The 23,780-nt window shown below is 39.3% G+C and overlaps 2 protein-coding genes across 15 annotated transcripts in view; both read left to right on the forward strand.

The window, feature by feature from the left end:
- Positions 1 to 17,355, forward strand: part of SYNJ1 (synaptojanin 1) — a 55,373-nt gene extending 38,018 nt beyond the window's left edge. For 4 of the 14 annotated variants that reach the window (XM_035115626.2, XM_060273603.1, XM_060273604.1 and 1 more), the window contains 7 exons: positions 183 to 221; positions 994 to 1,038; positions 1,746 to 1,781; positions 1,871 to 1,941; positions 2,188 to 2,296; positions 3,330 to 3,550; positions 9,801 to 13,174. In XM_035115626.2, the coding sequence (XP_034971517.2) occupies positions 183 to 221; positions 994 to 1,038; positions 1,746 to 1,781; positions 1,871 to 1,941; positions 2,188 to 2,296; positions 3,330 to 3,550; positions 9,801 to 10,622 (1,343 nt within the window). In that variant the 3' untranslated portion in view covers positions 10,623 to 13,174. Of the gene's footprint in view, positions 1 to 182; positions 222 to 993; positions 1,039 to 1,745; positions 1,782 to 1,870; positions 1,942 to 2,187; positions 2,297 to 3,329; positions 3,551 to 6,921; positions 9,720 to 9,800; positions 13,175 to 16,127; positions 16,193 to 17,309 lie in introns of those variants that run through there. The other 10 variants (XM_060273605.1, XM_060273607.1, XM_060273610.1 and 7 more) reach the window with 9 other exon arrangements.
- On the forward strand, positions 17,312 to 23,780 carry CFAP298 (cilia and flagella associated protein 298). The gene is made up of 7 exons (XM_035115638.2): positions 17,312 to 17,450; positions 18,381 to 18,548; positions 19,816 to 19,883; positions 20,842 to 21,000; positions 22,087 to 22,218; positions 23,169 to 23,264; positions 23,362 to 23,780. The coding sequence occupies exons 1-7, from the start codon at positions 17,312 to 17,314 to the stop codon at positions 23,470 to 23,472; spliced, it is 873 nt and encodes a 290-aa protein (XP_034971529.2). The 3' UTR covers positions 23,473 to 23,780.

Consider the following 23,780-nt stretch of genomic DNA (forward strand, 5'->3'; position numbering starts at 1 on the left):
TACTACCCTATCTATTGATGCTTTTCTAGCTCTCTGTCTATAACTTTGAGTATGAAGCTCTCAAAGACTATATAATTACAAACAGTGCATTTATTGATCCTGATTCTTGATTTATTTTGACTCGTGCTTCTCTTTCAATTCATACTTTTTATTTATTGCTGCATCGACTTCTTACTCTTAAGGAGGTAAAAGCCCCGCCCCTGCTAGAAAAGAATTTGGAGGTAATGTTTGTGTTCAAATATGACTTAAATAGTGGGCAAAATATTTTGTGTTAATCTATATTTCTTTGTTAACACATTTGTTGATATCCAGTCTTAGTCATACATATTCACAGAAGCTCCATTTAAATCATTGGACTTGAAACAGGGCTACTCTGAATAAGAGTGAGTTGGATATCCGTCTTTGTTTTTAACAAAGGTTTTATGACACAGTTTTAGTTTTAGAATGCTTTTATTTTCCTAAAAGTAGTAAAGTTAACTACGGCTTTGAAATGTTAAAGATGGTGCTAAAACCACAGTAATATGCCTGATTAAATATGAACTACAAATGTGAACAAACCTGGAACTGAGATTATGTGTGGAGGACAGGAGGAGGTACATTGGTTTGTTCCAAAAGCCTGGGTAATAAAAATTGTTTTTGCCTGGTGCCTAGTAACATATGGTGCCGGGTTCACATCCCTGTGGAAAGTGGGGAAAGGCATACTGAAATTTAGTTCACAGTTAGGGTCCTGACAAAGAAACACAAGTTCTTAAATCTGTATTTTTATCTTGCTTATGATTTAAATATGATCCTATCAATGAAAAATAAAATGAATGCTCTTCAATCTTTCTAAATGTGAACTTCATGCTTGCTTATTTCCCCCTCAAATCGCAGCAATATACTCTTTGAGTTGATCACTTTATTCAGAACAAAGCCTTGCAATTCTGTTTTGTCTTACATTTCCTTACCCTGCTGCATGGCCAAAATACTGCTTTTCTGCTTTTCTCTGATAAGGTCTTGGTGCTCCTCCCAGTCCTGGTGTAGCCAGGAGAGAAGAAGGTAATGAATTTTCCTCTTGTCAAACTATATATGCAAATATTGGTGCACAGCTGCCCTAACTTTTTCGCATGAGGGTTCCTATTTGTACTTTATAATTTTCAGTGTTAACTTCTTGAGATAATAATTCAGTCATGACAAATGAAGTCAAATTTGATTTTGTTTTTTAAAGAAAGCGCTAAATTGTGTGAGATCAAAACCTTTCTATTGAGTCAATAGCCAGACAAATGTGAATATGCTTTAGGCATATTTCTTCTTAAAATGTACTAGTTTTTGTTAAGAAATGAAAACTACATAACTGTGGTTTAGATTATGCATTGAACTGTCAGATTAGTCTCCTTGTAAGCACTGGAAATATTCAGCCTAATTTGGAGTCAATTTGCATTTTACTGGAACCATTGATAAACAATTCTGTAAATCAGTTATCATATTCACAGTGCATCTAAGGTGATCTAAGGTTAGAGGATTCCTAACAGTTAGGAGCATTTCATTCTTCCAGGATCATGCTATGCTAAGGGAATAAAACATGCAATTGTTATGCCATTAAAGACTATCAAAACATAATGTTAAAAATACAGATAGATACAATAATATAAACATTTGAATTAGGAGGTCTGCAACTTTCTCATCTAAATATAAAATCATGTATATGTAAACCTAAATATTCACTAGTATAAACTGATTTATTTATTTTTGTTCTTACGTCAAAGCTCAAAAAAGTCCTGGGCTACAAAGAAGAGACATAGGTACTATATATTGAGGTTAAATACTTAATTACAGAGAATCTGGATTTCGAAATGTATTCTAAATTAGTGACTTCTTACTGTTTCTGCAGCTCAGAGTCATTCACCATCTCCAGCTGGACCTACAAGCATAGGAACTTCTGGATACAGTACATGTAGACCGGTAGGCAATCAGAGCTTGTGATTTTGTTGTGATATTGTGATCCTGTGTTTGGGTTTATTAACTTCAAAGTTTTCAAGATTTCAAGATTTAGCTTTTTCCATTTGCCTAAATATTAAGCTATTAAAATATTTGACCTTGATTGCACAATCATTGCAATCTGAAGAGAACCAAACTTCCATTCACAGGCAATTGTTAAGGTTTCCAAATTGTAACCATAATTGAATCTCTGCACTTAATGCATTTCAGACTATTCCTCCCCGAGCTGGGGTCATTAGTGCACCACTAAGCCACGCCCGTCCCCCTGTGGGGAGACAAACACCTGAAGTCCAACCCAAGCCAGCAGAATCACCAAGAGGTAAATTGTTTGTTTTTGCTTTAATGTAGTTATCCTGCAGTTCAGTGGCGAGACCTACCGTATATATTACAGTCTACTCTTCCCCCTTTCACAGAATTGGTTCTGTGGCAGTGTCCGGTTCGCATCTCTTTCAGAATTAATGGGTGTTTCTTACCAGCACATAATATAGGGGTTCAAGGTTGCTAGTGGAATAAAGTCTCTGTCACGCACTTAAAGCAATTTTGTAAACTATAGGTCTGCTATGCAGAGAAGATTTTAGAATTTTTGTAGCCACTTCTGGGCAGTACTTTTGTTTAAAAAATACTGCGAGAGAATCTGCTTATCCATGTGCATGGAAATAATTGCAGATCCTTTACCCATGGGTACACAAGTATTTCAGAGGTATAGAATGAAATAAACAGAATAAACTAGATTAATGAGCAACCTCAGGAAAGTTTGTTGCTGACTACTTTGGAGATGTGTATTAAAGCTAAAGATAGTAGTTCTCACCCCTACTGTGGCATGGCTACATAGTGTGTGATCAAAGCCATGAATGGTTCTTAACCTCATAGGAAATACCAGATACATATGCTGTATTCAAACATTTGTACCTCCTACTTCCATAATGTGTGAAGACTTATCTCTGCTCAGGACCTACCGTAAATAACTGTGACATGAGTTCTATGAGCCCAATGAGACTTTAGATCTGATGTTCTCAAGGAGCAGTTCCCTTCATGACAAACTGCTTTTGGAACTGATGTGAATTTCAAAAGCAGATTGTGATACAGCAGAGGGCCTGGCTGTTCAAAGGGGAGAAAGATCCAAATTAGTGAAAATTCTTGAATGAGCAGCTCTTTTAATCCAGGCCTCTGGCAGTCTTCCTGAACTGTGGTTACTCATACATGTTTTGGTATGTGCAGTTCTGTATATACAGATAATCATTTTTTCCTATGAGTTGCCATCCAAGGGTTGAGACACTGACCACTGCCAAGAGAACTTTGTGTTAACTGAGAAAATCTAACTCCATTAAAATACGCTTTCTGTGTATTTGTAGGCTCCCCTCTGCTTCCTGAACCACTTAAGCCACAGGGTGCCATTCCTGTTCATTCCACCACTCAGCAGGCCCCTGCCCTAAAGATGCAGGAACCTCTTATACCTATGACAGCAACATCTCAGACAGCTTCTCCTCAAAACCTGGAAGCACCACCACAGCCTCCCCCTCGTAGCAAATCATCCCAAAGCTTGCCTTCTGAACCCGTTCCTTCACAGCAACAAGTATGTATGCAATTCTTTTTAATACTTTATTTTCAGTGCACAAGTACACTTACTTTAACAGGCTTACTCAACAGCAGCATTCACATGCTGATAACTTTTACATTTAAATATATAGTGCAGTCAACTCACAACTTAAACACGTTTTACATGTGCTGTCCAGTTGAAATCACATAAATTAAACGCGCAGAAGGTGGAGTGCTTAAAAGCTGTTTTTGTGCTGGGTTTCTGAGTTCCCATGAAATCTTGTGAGAGCCTCCCTGAGCTTGGTAAACAAATCCCTGAGCCCAGTAAGCAAAATATTTCAAGATAAGTGTGGTAAGCTCTCTGTCTTGCTTGTGGGGCAAGACCTGTTTGGTGTGTCGGCTCTGGAATGTAAGATTGTTCATGTGGAAGCAGTTCGACTATACACAAGTTCAGATTTATGCGCCATCCCCAGAACATAATCCCCATGTTAGATGCAAGTCAACGTTATAGAGCTATGAGAAACTATGGAGAAGAAAACACAAATGAAACATATTAAACCAACTATTAAAAAATAGTGCTGTAAATTTTAGCTATCCTCTTTGTGGTGGTTAAAATTCATACAGATGTTTGACATTTGAAGGCGGGGGTCTAGTTAGTGTGGTGCGCTTTTACTTTGAGGCACTTGCAGATCTGTTTATATTGGCGCAGCAATAAAACTGCTAGCACATTTTCAAAGCTAAGCAGGGGATGGGGATGTGGAAATGTGTGTTGAGAGTCCTGCAGTGCAGGGGGGTTGGACTAGATGACCCTGGGGGATACCTTCCAATTCAACGATTTTATGATATTTTTGAAATTAAGTCCTACTGAATTTATTGGGACTTACATGCAAGTTGGTGTGTTTAGGAATCTCAGCCTTTTAGCACAGTTCTATACATACCTACTCAGTAACAAGTCCTGCTGTACACAGTGAGGCTTACTCCTAAGCATGTATGGATAGGATTTACAAACTTAGCTTCTTTAAAAATAAATAAATAGGGATGGATTCATCATATAGAGACTGGTTTAAATCATGTTTCCCAGTTTTTATTTATGTATTTTATGAACAAACTATTTGGTTCCTGTAACAAATCATGTTGATTAACAACTAAAGAGGACTTTTATGTTCCTTAGAAGAATAATTCAAAGGCTTGTTGTCATGCAGTCCACATGTCTGTTGCACTACACAATTATATATCTGGTTAGAATTGAAATGGGAGGAGACAAGTGCAAAATGAACGTGTTTGTCTTTACATCTGTACCCATGCAAGGGCTTCCTTGATGACTAGGACATACTTGGGAGCATATCCTACTGAACTCAAAGGTTCTTACTTTCTAATGTCAGCATGTATATGACTATAGGTATCCAGAACTTCCCAGAACAAAGGACTGATAGTTATTGGGCACAGTCATGTGCATGTGTGTGTGTGTCTCATGACATAGAAAGTACTGTAAATTTGTATAACTTTTGGTTGACAAGTCATAAATACTCATAATCTAAGAAATGAACAAATTGTAGAGCTCAAATAATCAGAAAGCATAGACAGTACAAGTTCACTTAGGTCCTGGGACCATTGGGGAGAACAGAGCAATCTTGGAGCCAGCAGATTCTAGACCAGCTCAAACCTGTACTTGGAAGATCCCTAATCATGGGCCCATAGAGTTTCTGGGTGCCATTAGCCCAAACATACCCCCAGCTCTGCTGGCAAAGAGGCACTTCCACCCCATCCTAACACACACCAGCTAGCAGAGCTGTGGTTGGGGATTGTCTAAAAGACATTAATGCCAGGCAAACCTCTGGGGAGGCCACTCCATAAGTGATAAGACATGACTGAGATGGATGTTACTCTTGTAGGCAGCTACTATATCTCAGCCTAGGTGGTAGACAGATGTCTTAAGACATGGGCATAGGGTTAAACATGTATTATGGCCAAGTTTCATCTGGACTAGCTTACTAAAAATAAATTATTATGGTCACACTTGTATTCAAACTGACTTAACTATCATTTCCACTGTTGATAAGAGTCTTGCTGCTTCTAAGTCTTATAAATTAGGTCAAAAAAACATGCAAAATATTAGGAAAGATGTCTAATACTGAGCATCCATTTTCTTGGAGAAGTTAGAAAGCAGTTAAACACAGTCCTCTATACACTTTCCCCAAATAACCTGGTATGAATATATAAGAGGTATTTAGAGCAGTGCTAGAACAGTATTACTAGTTTATCCACTGGCAATCAGACATGGAAAAGTTTAACAGAATATGTCAAAATGCAATCTCTTAGTAATGATTTGCTTCAGAAAGAGAGCTTTTGAGTCTTTGAAGCCACTACAGCCTAATTTCCTCAACCTGCTTTTAAATCTGTAAAATCAAAACCCAATCCATGCAGTCCTTTGAACATGCTAGTCACTTACATGATTATCTCGCTCTCACATAGCAGCATGACCAAATGTCATCTGGAGCGAGTTTAAAATGGAGCCGCCACAGTCTTATGAATAGTCACTTGATCACTAAGGGTTGTATTCAACGTAGCACTAAGTAGTTCCATCCGTACAAGGAAATCCTTGCGCAGCTGAACTTCCCGGCTCCTCACCCTGTGAACCGCCTAAATCTGTTTTAGGGGTTCCCCAACTGTCTAGAGCAGATTAGGAGAGGGCATGGCAATGTACACATGGGGGAGGGCGTAGTTGTGTTGCACTATAAGTAATCCTTGTGCTGACAGGATGAGTTACTAGAATACTGCCCAAAGGCAATATATTTTAAATATGCAAAATGCTTCTTGGGTATCATTGACTCAAACATAGCTTGCCAGTTGAGGCAGCTTTCTTTGTAAGATCAAAGCCAAAGTGGAGGACTATTGATATCAGGGGTGGCTAGCCTACAGTTTTTTTGTACCCACAAGACCTCCAAATTTGCACCCCACAAGGTCAACAGTTTTTACTTTTTTAAAAAAAGAAAAGCTTTTTATTGACTGCTCTCATATGTCCCCCACTATGATGATGTACTTTGTCTCTCGCAAAGTTGTCCATTTTATAAAAAAATTAATTTTGTAATGAATAATAAATGCTTTAAAATTAATGCAGAATAGCAGACGGGAAAGCATTTTACACTTTAGCTACCCCCAGTTTGACAAGCAGCCTCTGGAGGGTTGACTGTGGATCAACGCAGCCCTCAGCGTGAACAAGATTAGTATCCCTGCTTTATATCATAGCAAATCCAATTAGTACAGTAGTGTTTCTGCATGTATGTGTTATCAAAATAACATCTAACACTCAAATAATTGGACAGACGTAGTGCTGGGTCACTTTTGAAGCATTTTACCATGGATTTCTTCCTAATATTTTCCCTTTGATGTCTGTCTCTTTCTCACAAGCAGGATCAACCATCAGGGTAAAAGGTACCTGACTCTTTACTAGTCTTTTGTTATTTCCATCCATTATTTGTTCTCCATAAGTTGTAGCAAAAAGATGTATGAACACTATTGCTTCATACATCTGCACTTGCATTGAAATCACCTGCCTGCATATATAGGCAGACATGCCATAGTTTCATTCTTGCTTTCTGTAGCATATTATTGACATAAAGCACCTTATTTACCTTGGTATGCTATGGCCTTGTAGAGTAAGGGTTCTCAAACTGTGCCAAGTAAGCCTCTCCTTAAATGAAGAAAACAGCATAAAGAAGTTTTTAAATAAATGTCTGATTGTTGCCAACTTTCATAAATCAGAGGGGAGGGTCCTAATACAGGACACTAAAACAGCTAAAAATCCACAAACATTGCCTTATGATGAAGTTGGAAACCTCACTTGCACCTCACCAAGAGGTCTGCCTCACACTTTGAGAACCACTGCTACGGGAAGAACTTAATTCGGTCCCATTTTCTGAAACTTTTAAACACTGCTCAACCCTGATAACAAGACTGCAGTACTTTATGAAACAAAATGAATATTGTGGCAAAAAGTGTAATATTGGTTTCATCTCTCTCACACTCAAAAGTTCATGAAATGAAAGCTGCCTTTTGAGCATAAACTATATCTAGTTTAGTTTTAATATGAAGCTAGTTTTGAATTGGGTTGCTTCTGAGATCAATGCAACTTAAGCACATTCAATTAAAACTTATAAAGCAGTGGTGCTGCTCTTTTGGGGCTTGGTATTTTTAAATTACACCATAAACATAGCATGCCAAGTGCCATATGCAAAATTGCATTTGATTTACATTTATTCTGTAGTTAAACATGGCTATACTTGGACTTGGACAAAATTGATTTTTTATTATTTTAAGCAGGCTGTTTAGGTAAGTATAAAATGGATCTTCAGATTTAAAACTGTGTGTTTAGAATTGTTGAATATAAAACCATATAGGTTTGGAGTATGTCTAATATATGTAAAAACATGGAAATTTACTCTTACACCACAGTAGGCATAGTCACTCAGAAGTCAGTTCATTGGAGCTTACTCTTAGGTGTGTTTAGGACTATGGTCTTAATTACTGGAAGAAATGAAAATGTAGAATGTGTCTTAAATATGAGGAAACTTTGATTCTATGTATAAGGGTACCTACTGCAGTTGGGAAGCCTTCTTTTCATCCCCATGCTGGGTGAGGGAGCCAGGTTGGTGGAAATTGACTCAACATGGCAGCATTCCAGGTTGGGTACTGAACTTGCCAAACCCCTCAGGTGGATGTCATGTTGTGGTATTAACTTGGGTGTCGGAGAGAGAGGACATCCTCAAGTCTCTCTGTTAGGACCGAGGCCGGTTCTTTGGTCTCCATTCTTGATAAGTTCTAGTTCAGTTTAAAATGGTGAGAAATACTTTTGATTAGATTTATTCAGTTTATGTATCATTTGCCACAAATAACCAGATATTAGTGCTATGAATTTCTGGTGAAGAGTCAGCTGGAAGACATTGAGTGCATATTAGCTAAAATACTGAGATTCTTCCCAGAGGAGAAAAAGACCCGTCCATCCTAACAACAACATCAATAAATTTATTATGTGTACCCCTCCCATCTGACTGGATTGCCCTGACCAGAAGCAATCCCTGTAAGAGGAGGAAAAAGACTTGAAAGGCCCTGCGGCCTGCCCATCCAGTTGAGTGGGAGAAGTCAATTTATTCCCTAAATGTCCTCCAGTCCACTCTGGCAAATGAGTTTCGAACCAATTTACATGGACAATATGCAATAAAAAAATTCATTAAAACGAAACAAATATACTAAGTGTTCATCTCTAAAAATTACCCGATTACATAAAATAACCACAACACCCACATTAGAAAGAACTGCCCAAAAATGAATGACCAAAAGCTAGCCCATTAGCACTGTTCAAATGCCTGGGAGAATAAAAATACCTCTGCCTTGTGCAGGAATATTTCTAAGTGCTTAACATTTATCTGGAAGTTCAATGAAGGGCAGGATTCAACTAATGAGACCTGCCAGCAGAAACCCTGTGCATGGACTTCCTTGTGTAATGGGGCTTTCCTCCTGCCATGCTCCCCCATTGTGCTGAGGGTGGGGTGTCGAGAGAATCTCCAGAATAGCACATGGGGGGGGAGAAGGGGGGATCATTGAGTCTGCCAAGGCAGAATACTTGCCCTGACAGAATGATTGCCTTAATGCAATGCTGAATTTCTCCCAATATCTTTCTATTTTGGCCTAGTAAAAAAACATAAAATGTATAGTATTTAAAGAAACTAGAGGCAGTGGAAGACAGGAATGCCTGGCGTGCTCTGGTCCATGAGGTCATGAAGAGTTGGACACGACTAAATGACTAAACAACAACAGCAACAAAAGTGCATAGAAATTGGGAAGCCATTTTTAAAACATAGAATGATACTAACATTTTCACTGTGATAAAACTTCATAATAACATCATCCTTTTCTGCATGTGAAAGTGACTACATTTAATTATTTATATACTATTTTAGTTCTTCAGGTAATAAAGCATAATGGTTTTTTCCAGTAGAGATGTAATGTTCTTTTGTGTTCAGAAATTTGAAAAATTACAATTGTATCAGTTAATAGGGAGATAAATAAAATGCTTTGTAGGTCTACATGTGTCTATTTTGCCAATAAAAGGGCAGTGGGGTTTTTAAAAATTATTTTGATTATAAAATAAATCAAACAGGACTTTTAAAATAAGGAAGCAAGCATAAAATAAATTAGGAAATGCAAGATCCACTGCTTATGCCATGGACAATGAAGAATTGCTGTTTCACAGCCAAGTGACATGTTTGAGCACTTTATTTACTTTGCAGATTAGAGCAAATGGAGTTCATGCCATTCAGCTTGAAACACAGCTAAACAATGATCCTTTTGAAGATCTGTCCCTTCAGCTGCTTTCTGCATCCAAGATTCAGTCATCAGTTCGAATGTCACCAGTTGTACCTTTAAACCAAAAGAAGCTGACAAAGTTGCCTTCTGCAACAGACAATTTTAATACTTTAAGTAACATAAATTGCATGCCAGCAATGCCACTTATTCCAACATATAGTAAACATAAAGAACATATGTGCAGTTCTCCAAATCCATTTGCTCCCAGACTAAACAGCACAAATCCATTCACTGAAGAAACTATTACTACTGGAAATCCATTTAGAACAGAAACCCAAGAACCTGGAGCTACTTCACATTGTTCAACAGAAGGACCTGCTGCTTATCCTTTTCAACCTCTTCATAAAAGCAAGGCTTCGTTTTACGTTAATGCATTTGAAGACAATTTCAGTTTGCAAAACACATCTTCTATAGCAAACAATGTAAATCCAAGAGGATGGGTAACATTTGATGAAGAGGGTTGTGTGATGAAGTTAAAGTCACCGGACAATCACACTGAGTTAAAAAGAGCAAGTTCCATGAAAGCAACTTATTTTCCAAGTTCACTGGGCACTGAACAAAACATATTTGGCTCAGGTTCTGCCATTTCCAATGACTGGAACAGAAGCTCTGATTCTTTCTGTCCTTTGCCAGCAAGACCCCCACCTGCACCTCCTGTACCGCCCAGGTCCAATAGCACTAAATCAACTGCAGGCCCTTCCCAGGTACCTAAGTTTTTATCAACACACGATTTTACTGAAAGATAAATTCTTTAAAATTGTTTGCTAAGAGTATTATCTCCTAGAATTGGGCATTGATGTAATTCTGTGTGCAATAGTTTTGTCAGATGCACTGAACTTTAAATATGTCACTTATGTACAAAATTTAAAGAGGTGTGTGTATATATGGTATTTCACAAAGCTAATTCCACATGTGATTTTATTATGCCACTACTAATAGGGCACAATGCAGGGAAGTTTATGCATATTTAATTCCCATTTTAATCCACAGGACTCAAGTTCAAAATTAGAAGTTCCCACGAATTAATTTAAATACAACACATGAGCACAATTTTATCCTTTTAGTGCACATAAATTTATTTATTACAAAATACTATTTTAAATACCCTCCTGACTGGTAGAACTTAGAATCACTTCCAGTAGCCGAAAACTGGTATATTTATAAGTATTTACCAAAGAACTGCCAAAGTTTAATTAATGACTGTTTAAGGGAAATGTTGGGGAAATGTTATATACCAGAGGTTTATGAAGATTTGTAATGGTGAATTCCACAAAGAGTCGAAAGAGTTTTTTAAAAGTTCACAGCATATAGTAATATATTTTACCTGCAACTGCATATGTATTATTGTTTTGCACACATGGGAAATATTGTGGTCACTTATAATCCAGTTATTCAACTTTTGCTTTGGATACTACTATTAAGGAACTTTGATTTCAGAAAAATATGAATCTTTGTTTTTTAACTTGAAGAGCAGAATTTCATGACTCAATACAACAGTCAGTTTTGATACAAAAATCTAAGTAAAGAAATAATCTGCTATGTGGTCCATGCATTTCAGTTTTGTTTGCATCCTCCCTTACTATGTATAGAAGTGCTTGTGTCTTAAGTTGGGCTTCAACAGATAGTTTTTGTACTGTTCTGTAAAGCTTTTTAGATGCATCACTGTTCTCCCCACAGACAGAGGCTGTCAATGCCACATGTGATGTTTATGGAGGCTAAATCTGTTACTGTTTGCACAATGCTTTGTAAACTTGCAAATGGTCCCCCATGGTTTTTACAACAAATGTCATTTGTATTATTTTGGTGTCATGAAGGAAACACTAGTGTTTTCAATAATACTTCATTAGGCAAGCTATAGATTCTCTTATACATATTGTCACAGCTATTTATATTGATTGCTTTTTTAAAAGCTTGTGAAAAATCTTTTTTGAGAAGGGCCTCGCCAAACCTGTCTGTTCTTCTGTTGACTGTTAGCAAAGTCTATGCCTTTTGGTAGCATCTAAGTGAAGCACAGCTTTCCATGGAGCAGCAAAAATAAAATTACGTTTCTAAATTATTTACTACTATCCCAGCATATTTCTATAAATCATCCCAGCTAGCAGTGCATAACCATTATCTACAGTTGGATAGATACGTAAATACAGTGACTTCTGTATTGTGCTTTTACAGTAAAGTTCATTTAAAAGTACTTGTACATCTTAAAACATCAGTGGTACTATAACCTTTGTGCTTCAGTATGTGATTTAACTCGTTAAAACTCTGATTATTAACATCTGTGTGATAGTGCTTTGGAATAATCTTATGTTAGCAAAGCAACTGTGTTCTGGAAAGTTAGTGCAAATTACAGTTCAGTGATATGTAGACCTTGTTTAGTTTTTCTATAACATATTTAAAATACAAGCCCCCATACACCTTCAATAGATTACAGAATCTGGCAGCAAAGTACCACCAAAATTGCAACAAAGTATCTACAAGTATAGGATAAATAGTTAACAATCATATTGCTAAAAGTAATTTACTAGTGGCGTCAAATTTACCAACTATGTAAAAAAAAAAAGTTATATCTTTCATGGAGTGTGTTCCCTGTGGCAAGTTGCTTTGTTAATGTGTAACAAATTATTGCTTGTGGTACACAATATTTGACTATATCCAATGCAAAATGACAGTATTAACTCAGTGGTCTACAATATTCCATACATATCCTGTGAAATGTGGTGTTGCATTGATTAAATAAATAAATATATCAATCTTTCAGAATATAATATCCATTCATTGACTGTGTCAAGATTTGGTTTTCTCTTGTCGTCTGAGATTCTCAAATCTGCAGCCAACTTGCCCCTTTAGGAAAGGACAGAGATTTCACCTGCAAAGAAAAGCTTAGTTGGTTGTTTTTTAATTCAGATGCTCACATCTACGGTCATTGCACCAGGCTTAGTTGCAGAGCAAATAACAGAGGTGCCGGGGAGAGAGGGCAACCTTTTATTGTCATGCGGTATTCTTACTCAATTCACACATCTTTGGACTGGTGGACAGAGGACTAGATATGACAGCTGGCAGCCCAACAGCTACCTGGGTCAGTCTTAAGCTGTATATGGATTAAGACCAGCCCTGTGAATGGAGCTTAGAAACTCACTGGGAGCCACTGTGGTTGTTTCAATACAGGCAAGGGTAAGATCTGTTCCGTGATTCCTGTTGGCAAGTTAAGCAACCGAACTGCAGTGTTCTGGAGCAGCTGCATTTCCTGAACTGTCTTCAAGGGCATGCAACAAAGTGCACTGCCAACTTCAAAAGACTCCAGAGCATACCTCTGGCCAGGAAGGGGTGGACATCAACACAAACAGCCTAGGCTTCCTGAGAGAAAAGTGAATAGCTCTCCCAGGCAGCGCACCTTGCCCCTTACGCTGGAATGCACAACCCTTTCCAGAGTTGGTTGATCATCTATCTTCTTTTTCTTCTTTGGCGATCACTCGTAGCCGAGTAAGATTGTCCTCATAAACACAGTTTTAACAGTGTGTCTGTAAGTGACTGTGGAGGCCAATTCTGGATCCACATGTCCTTCCACAGCGGGGACATTGGTTTCCGGGCGAGAGTTGATAACGGTGTGGGTTTGCCAAGCGTGCCTTCCTCTTAGCACATTTCTCCCTTTCATCCTGAGTTCGAATGTCTTCAAAGCCCATGACACCTTTGGTAAAGGCTGTTCTCCAACTGGAGCACTTGCAGGCCAATGTTTCCCAGTTGTCAGTGTTGATCACCACCACCCTACGCACGTGAAATGCCCATGGATCCTTTTCTCTCCGCCCCTCCCCCCAACCCAGCCGTGCAACTGTCGTTCATTTTCACACACCTACCTGCTTCTCCCCGTTTTGGCAAATGACCATCTGAATATCCTTGCCTTTCTAGGAAAGATTCAGGTAGGTAGCCGTGTTGGTCTGACACAGTTGAAATATATTTTAAAATTGTCCATGCACGCGAAAGCTTACACCAAGAACAAACTTAGTTGGTCTCTAAGGTGCTACTGGACAATTTTTTAATATGTTTCTAGAAAAGGACCGCCCAGGGGCATCTTAGCCATAGAGGCTAGTGGCGCTGGGAACCACGGCGCCAAGTTCTGGAGGGCGGCAGGGCGCCTCTGCCATGCTACGCCCGGAGCCTCCTCCCTGCCGGAGGAGCTGCCCTCTAGCCCCGCCGGCAGGCGGCAGCGCCACCCTCGCCCACCTCCACCATGCTAACATAGAAACAAGCAAGGCAGACTAGAAGCTTAGTTTGGTACATAAATCCCATTTACTACCGGTAGTAACAGGAGCTCGCTGGCAGCCGACGCTTGAGCCTGCGACTTGTACTGTGATCGGAGAGAATAATTGTTTTTTAACTATTACTAATGATAAATAATAGTAACAATCGAGACTTTTAGGGGATGGCTTTTCTCCCCGCTCAAGTTTCCCTCTCCTCTTCTGCCACTTTCATCTTCCCCAAGCTACAGCGGTGGTTCTTTACGCTGCCTCGTATGTAATCCACGGGCTCTTTCGCTTCTGGGGCGCCCCTCCCCTTGCCCTTCCTCCGATGTCTATACTTTCCTCGGCCCGCCTTATTAGAGGTCCTGGATGCCCGAAGCTGTGTCTGCCGCTCGGCTCCAGCGCGGGGCGGATGCCCATGCCCAGCAGGGCGCGCAGTCCCTGTGGATTTCCGCACAGTGGAATGCCAATTATTCTCCGGCAACCCTAGCATCCCGGCTCAACGACACAATCTTGGAAATGCCTTCCCCTCTAGTTTTCCTTCCTTACCTCTCCCTGGAGCAGCCACTCAGAAGAGAGCAACTGACCCCCTTGACCGGCACATCGAGATATACACTCTCCATTAACCAAGGAGGTGATTATTGACATCATCACAGCTAGGAATTGAACGGTGGGCCTGGAAGGCAACAGGGGCTACATACTAAGCCCGGAGCCGCCTAAGCTCCCGGACCGCGGGCTGGCTGGCGCGGGGAGGATTACTTGTGCGGGGGGGGGGGGCGGTCCCGGGGGAAGCCTTGTTAGTCTGTTGCAGCAGAAACACGAGTGTATTGCGGCGCTTGTTTTAGAAACATCGGGAATGTGTCTCTGTTAAAACGTGGGGGGGGGGGGCGCCGAGGGATCCTTGCACCACGGAGGCGTCTTCCCCTTCGGGCGGAGCTGGCCACGCTTCCCCCGGACCAAGTGGTGCTCTGCGCTCCAGCCAAATCTCGACGTCCTCCTCCCGCTAGCAAACCGCGCCTTAAGGAGGACGCGGGCCCTTTAAAAACGGCCCGGTTCTCGACGCCCCCTGGGGGGGCGGGGCTAGAGTTGAGTGACAAGGAAGCCGCGAGCCTTCGCATTACGCGATTGGGGAACACTTCCTGGGTCGCCGAAGTTGCTAGTACAGTATAGAGCCACTGAGTTGAGCCCTGGCGACGGCGGAGGAGGAGAACGAAGAGCGGAAAGTTGGCTTGAGGGGCTTTTCCTATGCGGTGACTCAGGTGAGTGAGGTTTGGGAGCTTGGGCCGCTGCGGAAACCGAGGGAGCCGGTCCTGCGCGCTGCTTTCCGTGCGTCGGTTGGTTTCCATAGAAACGAAAGGAACCGTTGAAGGGGCGGAGCCGCTGAGTGGACGAGCAGCCTCCCCCCCCCCCCCCGCCTTCATCTTTCTTCTTCATCTTTCTACCGGCAGTTGTTTCAGGAAGAGCTTCCTTTAGCCCGGTCGCTTATTTCAAAGGCTTGAAGTTCGTTCCCGGTTCCTAGATTTCCAGGTTTCCCACCTCCCTTGTGCGCTCGCGGTTTTCCTGCTTCTTTTTTCTTAAGAAACTGTTTAAAAGGCTCAAGAGCCCTGTAAGACCTGGAGAGTTATTGGGCCTTTTAAAGGGCTTTTAGATCAGGAAGCTTTGCCTCCTCCAGGATGGAGATGCGGTGATGGGGAAGGGATAGTTGCTGACTCGTGTGCCGATTTCCCAAAAAGAAAAGGAAGGAAGAAGCTACATCTTGTCAGGAAAGGAAAGGTGGGGACCTCACACCAGCTCATTTGCAATCCCTTAACCCAGCCTCGCACCAATGTGGCCACAGAATATACTGGAAGACCCAGTGTCTTACGTGCATATTAATGCACGTAATTTGTCACCAGTTGTGTTCCTCCAACTCACAGGTACCCGCTGCGTAAAAAGCACAAGGCTAGACCTTGGTTGTAAAAGATAAGAGGCTGGAACTTTTCTGTAGCAACCTCACATGCCATTTTACATCCTTTGCAGCATCTGAGAAAAGCCAGCGGAGGTTACATTTTGTAAACTGGAAGGAGCAAATGAGTTACTTTCAAGTAAGAGCCCAATTTACACTTTTAAAATACTTTTTATTTGCAAGCAGTTTTTGGGAGTTAGGGAAGATGGGTAAAGTTTACAGGGGAAAGTAATGTTTGGCTGCTGAGTCTAGATAAATTATAGTTCCTTAAAATAGGGTTCCTTAAATTAGGGTTGTCATATTCCAAAAAGTAAAAACCAGGACACCCCAAAAGTTTTTTTAGGAAGACCCCAAAATTGTTGAACTTTTTTATATAAAAACAAAATGCACCCTTTGGGAAGAAGACTTACCACCTAGGTTGGCATAAATGTAGAATGGGTGTCAAGGTTTAGCAGGTGTAAATTAAGATGCTCAGATGCACTGTTTACTTTCCATGTTTTATGATATGGAACTTCTAGTGAAACTGGTTCCATGGCATGGAACTGCCTAGGCTTTAAGGTAGAGTTCATAGCTTTGGAGAATGAGTCTTGGCTTAAATTAAGAGCTACATATACCCTTATTATAAAAAGAATATTGTCTAGAAAGTGATCTCAGAATATCACAGCTTCATGCAATGTAATAATAAGTTTGATTTAAAAACAATAACAACCCATAACCTACAAAATAGGGCAGAGTGTGTCATTTTATGGAATGGTTTCTATCCCACACTTAGCTGTGGAATTCCAGGGAGGGACAGGATTCTGAGCATCTCTGCAACCAAGACTTCAGTGGACTATGTGCCCCATAGTAGAGGTTCTGTTTATTTTTGAAACAGATCTGAAACCTTGTGCTTGGGCACATTCTCAGGAAGGAAAGAAAGGAAAAACTAAATTATTTCCCCCAAAACTCTGAAGTTCTTGCCTATTAATTATTCCTATGCTTGCTTATTCTTATTTATTCTCAAAGCCTCACAATGAACCTTGGACATTCTGGTCCTTTTTTGCAGGCTAGGGGATTTTATTTCCTTTTATGTTGCTTTGAAACGGTGCAACTTTAAACTTGGTATCTGACAAGTTTCCTGTCTATAGTGTTTGGCTGTCATAGTCAGTTTCTCAAAATGTTTATTTTCAAGGTTCTTGACACCTTTTTCCTGTTCTTGTCTGATAAATGGTGACACATTTTCTTTAGTATTTGTACGTGTTTCTCTGCTTTTGCAGAAATGGTTTTGCTCCATGTGAAGAATGGTGATGAGAGCCAATTTCTGCTGGAGACAACAGGCACCATTTCCATTGAAGATTTAACACAGGAAGTGACCAAGATCTACAATGGAAGGCTCAAAGTTCATCGTGTTTGTGCAGGTGTGAAATGTATCCATTTGCCTTCCCACCCGCTCCAACTTTCTTGTGGAAAATGAGCATTTTCTATGGCAATGCTTCCTTCCTGGTCCCTATGGGTTACTTATGCCATGCAAGGGTTAGTGTTTTTGATGGTACTGATGAGCTGTGTAAATTTGCTGACAGTTTGGTTTTTCTTTCCGTTAGGAATTGCTATCTTCAAGAAAATAAAATGAAAGCCTTTTAATGGTTCTTTGAATTACCCACATGGGTAATAGATGAGGGAACAATAAACTTCTTAAATCGTGTTTGTAGACCAAACTGCGGGAGGCAGTGCAAGACAGGAGTGCCTGGCGTGCTATGGTCCATGGGGTCACGAAGAGTCGGACACGATTAAACGACTAAACAACAACAAAAGGATATAATTTAAGCTAATATTCTAATTCTACAACAGCCCAATTTTTGTATTTCAGATATTTAGCCATCTCTGCCAATTAAGAGAGCCAAAGGTGCCTGCTTAAAACATTTCTGTTTAAGCATGCCTAGCCAGACATGAAGAAAATATGTGTGTTTTCATTTCTTTTTAGTTTATTGTTGGTTTTAGTTTTGAATGTTTTTTTAAATAGTCGTACCTTAGAAGTCAAAGAGAATCCATTCCAGAAGTCCGTTTGACTTCCAAAACCAAAGTGCGGCTTCTGATTGGCTGCAGGAAGCTCCTGCAGCCCATCGGACATTCAACTTCCAAAAATAGTTCGCAAACCAGAACAGTCACTTCCGGGTTTGCGACATTCGGGAACCAAAACATTCGGGAACTAAGCTGTTCGACTTCCAAGGTACGACTGTAACTGTTTAAGTTTTTATTAAAATCAAGATTATATTATTTTTCTTAAATAATTTAAATAAATAAAGGGTAATTGACATAATTTTATCATTTTATCCCATTCTTTTTTATAGAAATAGAAACACTGGCAGAACATGGTATTTTCTTACCTCCTAACATGCAAGGTCTGACAGATGAGCAAATAGAAGAGCTGAAGCTGAAGGATGAATGGGCAGAAAAATGTATTCCAAGTGGTGGAAGTGTCTTTAAAAAAGATGAAATTGGACGAAGAAATGGTCATGGTAAATAAATGTACCTTAAGCATACATGACTTTTTTGTATATAATTAGCCAAGAGAGGATTCCATAAGAAATTTATTTGGTATTTTGATATTGCATACTTTTTCATGTTGAAAAATGACTGTAGGTTATGTAAATAATGCTAGTTATGTTATTTTCATTATCAGACTTCCATATTTGCAAGGGTATATAAAAACCATACTCAGGACCTTTCTATTGAATCCAAAAAGTGTGCCTGTTTTTTATGCTTAGCTCTATACAGTGGTACCTCGACTTACGAACGACTCGACAACCGAATTTTTCGTCTTATGAATGGGGGTAATGGCCACGCGCTTACGAATGTCTCGACATCTGGAAAAAAACCGTGGTGGTTTTAGATAGGGATTTTTTGACTTACGAATTTTTAGATAGGGTTGCTTCGACTTACAATTTCCCCCCGTTTCCAATGCATTCCTATGGGAAATCGCATTTCCAATGGCGTTTTTCGACTTACGAATTTTTCGACTTACGAAGGTGCCTTCGGAACGGATTAAATTCATAAGTCGAGGCACCACTGTATTCTGGCAAGCCCCAGTTCAATGTCAGTAGCAAAATACATGCTATAATGGACAGTGGGACAATGTAGCTACGGCATTCTGTTCTGGATAAGCGAGCTGTTATAAAGTGCAAGTACATGCAGCCAGCAAGAAAACTTAAATTGGTTGCCTAAAATGAAGCAGTAGTGCTAGGAAAGGGAAGGAGCTCTTCAATCTTTTAGCATCAGATGAGCCTCTTAACAAAAGCTGCACATTTCATGATTTGGATTCAGAAGTTCTCTATGCAGCTAAAAGTCACTTCCATTTGTTCACCTTTTCCACCATATCACCCCATTTCAAAGGGTCTTCCAGAGGCTGCTGAGTGGCTGAAATCAGGAAAGCACTGCTGTATGAGTGGAATATCATTTGCATTTCTTTAGAACCAATTCTCTGTCTGCACCATTAAAAAATGACATCATTCAGGTTATTTTGTGCCAAGAAATAGGTGCAAAATGTAACATACAAGGCAGTCTTTATAGTTACTAAATGTATATATTGTATTTTTTTAAATTAAAAAATGCCAGTCATTAATATTGTCTGCTCAGAATGAATAAGAATATGAGGTTTAATGATGCCTGGCTTATGAGAGACATTTGCAGTGGCAACTTTTTATGTAAAAATATTGCTTTTTATATAGTCAGCCTGCATGCTTATATAATACCATATTATATTAAATGCAGATTTCTTATTTTAAGCTCCAAATGAGAAAATGAAACAGGTTTTAAAAGCAACAGTAGAAGAAGCCAAGGCACTTATATCTAAGGTAAGATACTTCTAACTTTTGTATGGCATTTGAGGCAAGGCAATTAATTAATATTTTAAAATTTGGACTTAATTTTATCAAACAGCTAATGTTAACTTACCTATTCAAAGGTCATAAGGATCTCTGTGTGAACAAAATCAGCAGCATGGGTAATCGTTGCCACTCCTGTGTAGCTGTGGCAGTGTCACATTGCAAGCCAATCAACAATATCACCCCATGGCTTGGCAGTGTGGATTAGAAATATCAATAGCTTTGTAGAATATTTGACCTTATTGACTGTTGTATATTTTAAGTTTCTTTTGAATAGTTGTATAGAAAAAACAGTTTGTAGATGTTTAATCCCTCCCCACCTTCTTCCGAATCAAAATGTCTCATGGAGTAGAAATAAAGGTATTGTCCACAAGGAGTCTCTCTTCTCCTAGCTTCACATTTCATTTTGAGGGTGGAGTTGTGAATTAAAAGTCCATTAAAATATATAATGTAAATCTATACATTCTATTAATTTTAGTGGGAAAGCGGAGCAAATACTCAAATTTTCCCCTTAATGGTCGGTAAGCCTTTTATTGTCCTCTGAATAAACCATGCTGCTGGCTTGCCTCAGAAACTTTTATCACTTTGGAAAAAATGGTAAATACTGCATAAAAGAGGTGATTCTGCATCCAATTTTGCATTGACTGCAAGTCTGGGTCTTCTACATATCCATATCTTATACATATCCACAGATCTTTTAAATAGAATCTTTGACAAGAGATTTCATTTTTATCTTAGCCAATATTGTGTACAGTAAAACAAACATTTGACCCTCTATGTATCAGGCAGTAAAGCTAAGTGTGGCTTTCTTTGTTACTTGGCTTTCCTCAAATGTCATGCCGAGTCACATTGTGAACTGCAAGGAAAACATTCTTTCCTCTGTGCTTTGTTGGTTTGTTAAATTAAATGTCTTCTGTCTGTATTTCAGAAACAAGTGCAAGCCAATGTGTGTGTTAATATGAATATGGTGAAAGATGCACTGGACCAGCTCCGAGGAGCTGTGATGATTGTTTACCCAATGGGACTCCCTCCATATGACCCAATTAGAATGGAGTTTGAAGATAAAGAAGATCTGTCAGGAACTCATGTAATGATTTACTTGGTTACATGGTTTCTAGTTTTCAAAATGTTGCCCTTCCTGGAATTAAAAAGTCTGGGCTTTTGCAGAACATGTAGTCATTTGTGTGTTATTCGTGTAATTATTTGATTTATATCCTGCTCCATCCCAAAGGTTACTAAGTGACTAGTACAACTGAATATGTTTTGAATTAAAAATAGCTTTTCCTCTTGCTGCAGTTGTTCTTCTGATTAGAGACTGGGACCAAAGTGTCCTTTCCCTTCCCTGTTACTGTAGGGCAAATAACCATTTCTGCAGACTTATTTTTTGAAAGGCAGGGGGAGGTAGTATTATATTATAATGATTTCAGGTTTGTGAAAATTTGGTGAGCTAATAAACATTTGTTAGAAATCATGAAATTCCCTTTAATTACCATTTAGCTTTCTTTTCTAGGATAACCTAGTTTGTTTATTTAAGATCCATCTTAAAAATGGATTTGAAATTGGAACATAAATGCTGAAATCTGTATTGATGAAACTGATACTACATCACAAATAAATAAAAATTTAGAAGGAATACAATGAAATAATTAGAAGGGATTTCCCATCACAATGAAATCTGTGTACCCTTAGATCCCAGTACTTGTCATCTCACAGAATCAATCACTTGATAAACAAAAATCAGTGATGTTGTTTTACTTAAGGCTGCCTATTTTAGTTCATGATTCACTTAAAAAAATAGTAAGTGAGGCTATACCCTCTTCATAGTAGTACTTCACCAATAATTGAATATTTGCACTCTTTAAGACTGTTTAAAGGGTAGAGGAACACAGTTTCCTACACTGCAAAGTTTGTCTTAATCATTATATATGTTTAGTTTTAAGTGATGAAAAGGGTAGCTGTCTGTTAGACAAGCTGTTCCCACTGCTCTGAAAAAGTTTAATCTGCACAATCTGCAATATGTGTATTTCAACCTTCCTGGTGTCCTCCAGATGTTTTGGACTATAATTCTGTCCTGACTGGTGCTGATGGAAGTTGTAGTCCATAACATCTGGAAGAGATCAGGCTGGTATATTTGTTGAAACCGCTAAGCATTTCATGAATTAATTTGTCATAGGCTGCACTTGAGGTGATTGAGGAACCAGAGGCACAACTGTGGTGGGCAGCAAAAGAACTGAAGAGAACAAAGCAGCTTTCTGACTATGTGGGCAAAAATGAGAAAACCAAAATTATTGTGAAGATACAGAAAGTAAGTGAAACTCTTGATACATTTCAGTGCATTTCATTTCTCTTTTTGTGTCTTGGAACAAACCATGGCACCATACTCATTGGGTCAAGAAAAGCTATTTTTCTAACCTGGGTGCAGTGTAAGAATTAATTTTTACTATATTATTCAGCACCCCTTGAGGCACACACAACAGGGGGTACTAGAGATGTACTACTTGATCTCAAGTTGTTTTTGAAGTATAGGAAGCCTTTTGGAGTGAATCAGAGGATGACTATAAGAAACGTATGTGGCATTTGTGGCCTTCCAGATGTTGTTGGACTTCAACTTCCATCAGCCCAAGCCAGTATTGATTATGGGAGCCGGTGTCTAACAATATTTAGAGCAGGCATAGGCAACCTTGGCTCTCCAGATGTTTTGGAACTACAACTCCCATGATCTTTAGCTAACAGGGCCAGTAAGGTATCATGGGGGTTGTAGTTCCAAAACATCTGGAGAGCCAAGGTTGCCTATGCCTGATTTAGAGGGTCACAGTTCCCAGTCTCTGGGAATAAACGATCTGGAATAAACGTACAGGCTTTTGTTTATCAAGCACCTGAATAACTTATTTTGTGCAGCAGTTCTCCTATACTGCTGTGCTTGTTGCTTGTACTGTACTCCCACCCTTAAAAAACCCCAATTGAAATTCTTTTTTCTACTGCTGCTTGTGCTTCTTCAATTCTATATTTCATAATGACAAAATCCTTATCAGTATAATAGATGATGTATGTATGAAGGCAAGGACCATAAGTTCCTCTGCAAACATAGTTGTGCCCTCCTGTGAAATGTCATTTAGGCCCTGGCTATCATGGGGGACAGGGATCTTGTCGTAACAGGTTCACAGATAATTGGCAGGCAATGACTTAAACCTTGGTTTATTATTTCACAGAATAGTTAAAAGTGCCAGTGAGTACAAACTTACTTTATTTTTTTAGAAAGGACAAGGAGCTCCAGCCCGTGAGCCTGTCATAAGTGGTGAAGAACACAAACAGATGATCCTTTTTTATCACAGAAGGCAAGAGGAACTCAAGGTATCTAGGGTTTGTTGTGGTATTTATGCTGTTGAAAACAATGCAGGTAAACATTTTTGCAGTTTTAAACACATTTTCTTTGCTATTTCCCCAACAGAAATTGGAAGAAAATGATGATGATTCGTTTTTAGATTCTGAATGGGCTGACAGTCATGCCTTGAAAAGACATTTTCATGGTGTAAAGGACATTAAGTGGAGACCCAAATGAAGTTTTGTATGCAGGTTTTTCCCCTTTTTACAAGTTAAATTAATCCACTGAGGTTTACAAATAACATGGATGATAAAACGTGCATTATAATTATTGTGAAATATTAGCTTCTAGTTTTGTAGAAGTGATTATTGTTATGATTGATTGCAAAATATATTCAGCCTCTTTGGCACACTTGCCTTTTAGAAATAAAAAACTAAGGCTTATTTTGTGAATCCACTACAATAGACCTACAAATTGGATGTTTATATTTTTAACTAGTTCACCAGTATGGCTGTCATATTATTAAACTGGTTGTCGTCATTCTA

The sequence above is a fragment of the Zootoca vivipara genome, chromosome 4, assembly GCF_963506605.1.
Source record: "Zootoca vivipara chromosome 4, rZooViv1.1, whole genome shotgun sequence".
NCBI lineage: Eukaryota > Metazoa > Chordata > Lepidosauria > Squamata > Lacertidae > Zootoca > Zootoca vivipara.

What these genes read in the sequence shown, in the direction of transcription:
- CFAP298 (XM_035115638.2), top strand. Translation starts at nt 17,312, where the DNA reads ATGGTTTTGCTCCATGTGAAGAATGGTGATGAGAGCCAATTTCTGCTG. An exon ending in TGGACGAAGAAATGGTCATG is followed by an intron (nt 18,549 to 19,815) that starts GTAAATAAATGT and finishes TCTTATTTTAAG; the next exon opens with CTCCAAATGAGAAAATGAAA. An exon ending in GAAGGCAAGAGGAACTCAAG is followed by an intron (nt 23,265 to 23,361) that starts GTATCTAGGGTT and finishes TTTCCCCAACAG; the next exon opens with AAATTGGAAGAAAATGATGA.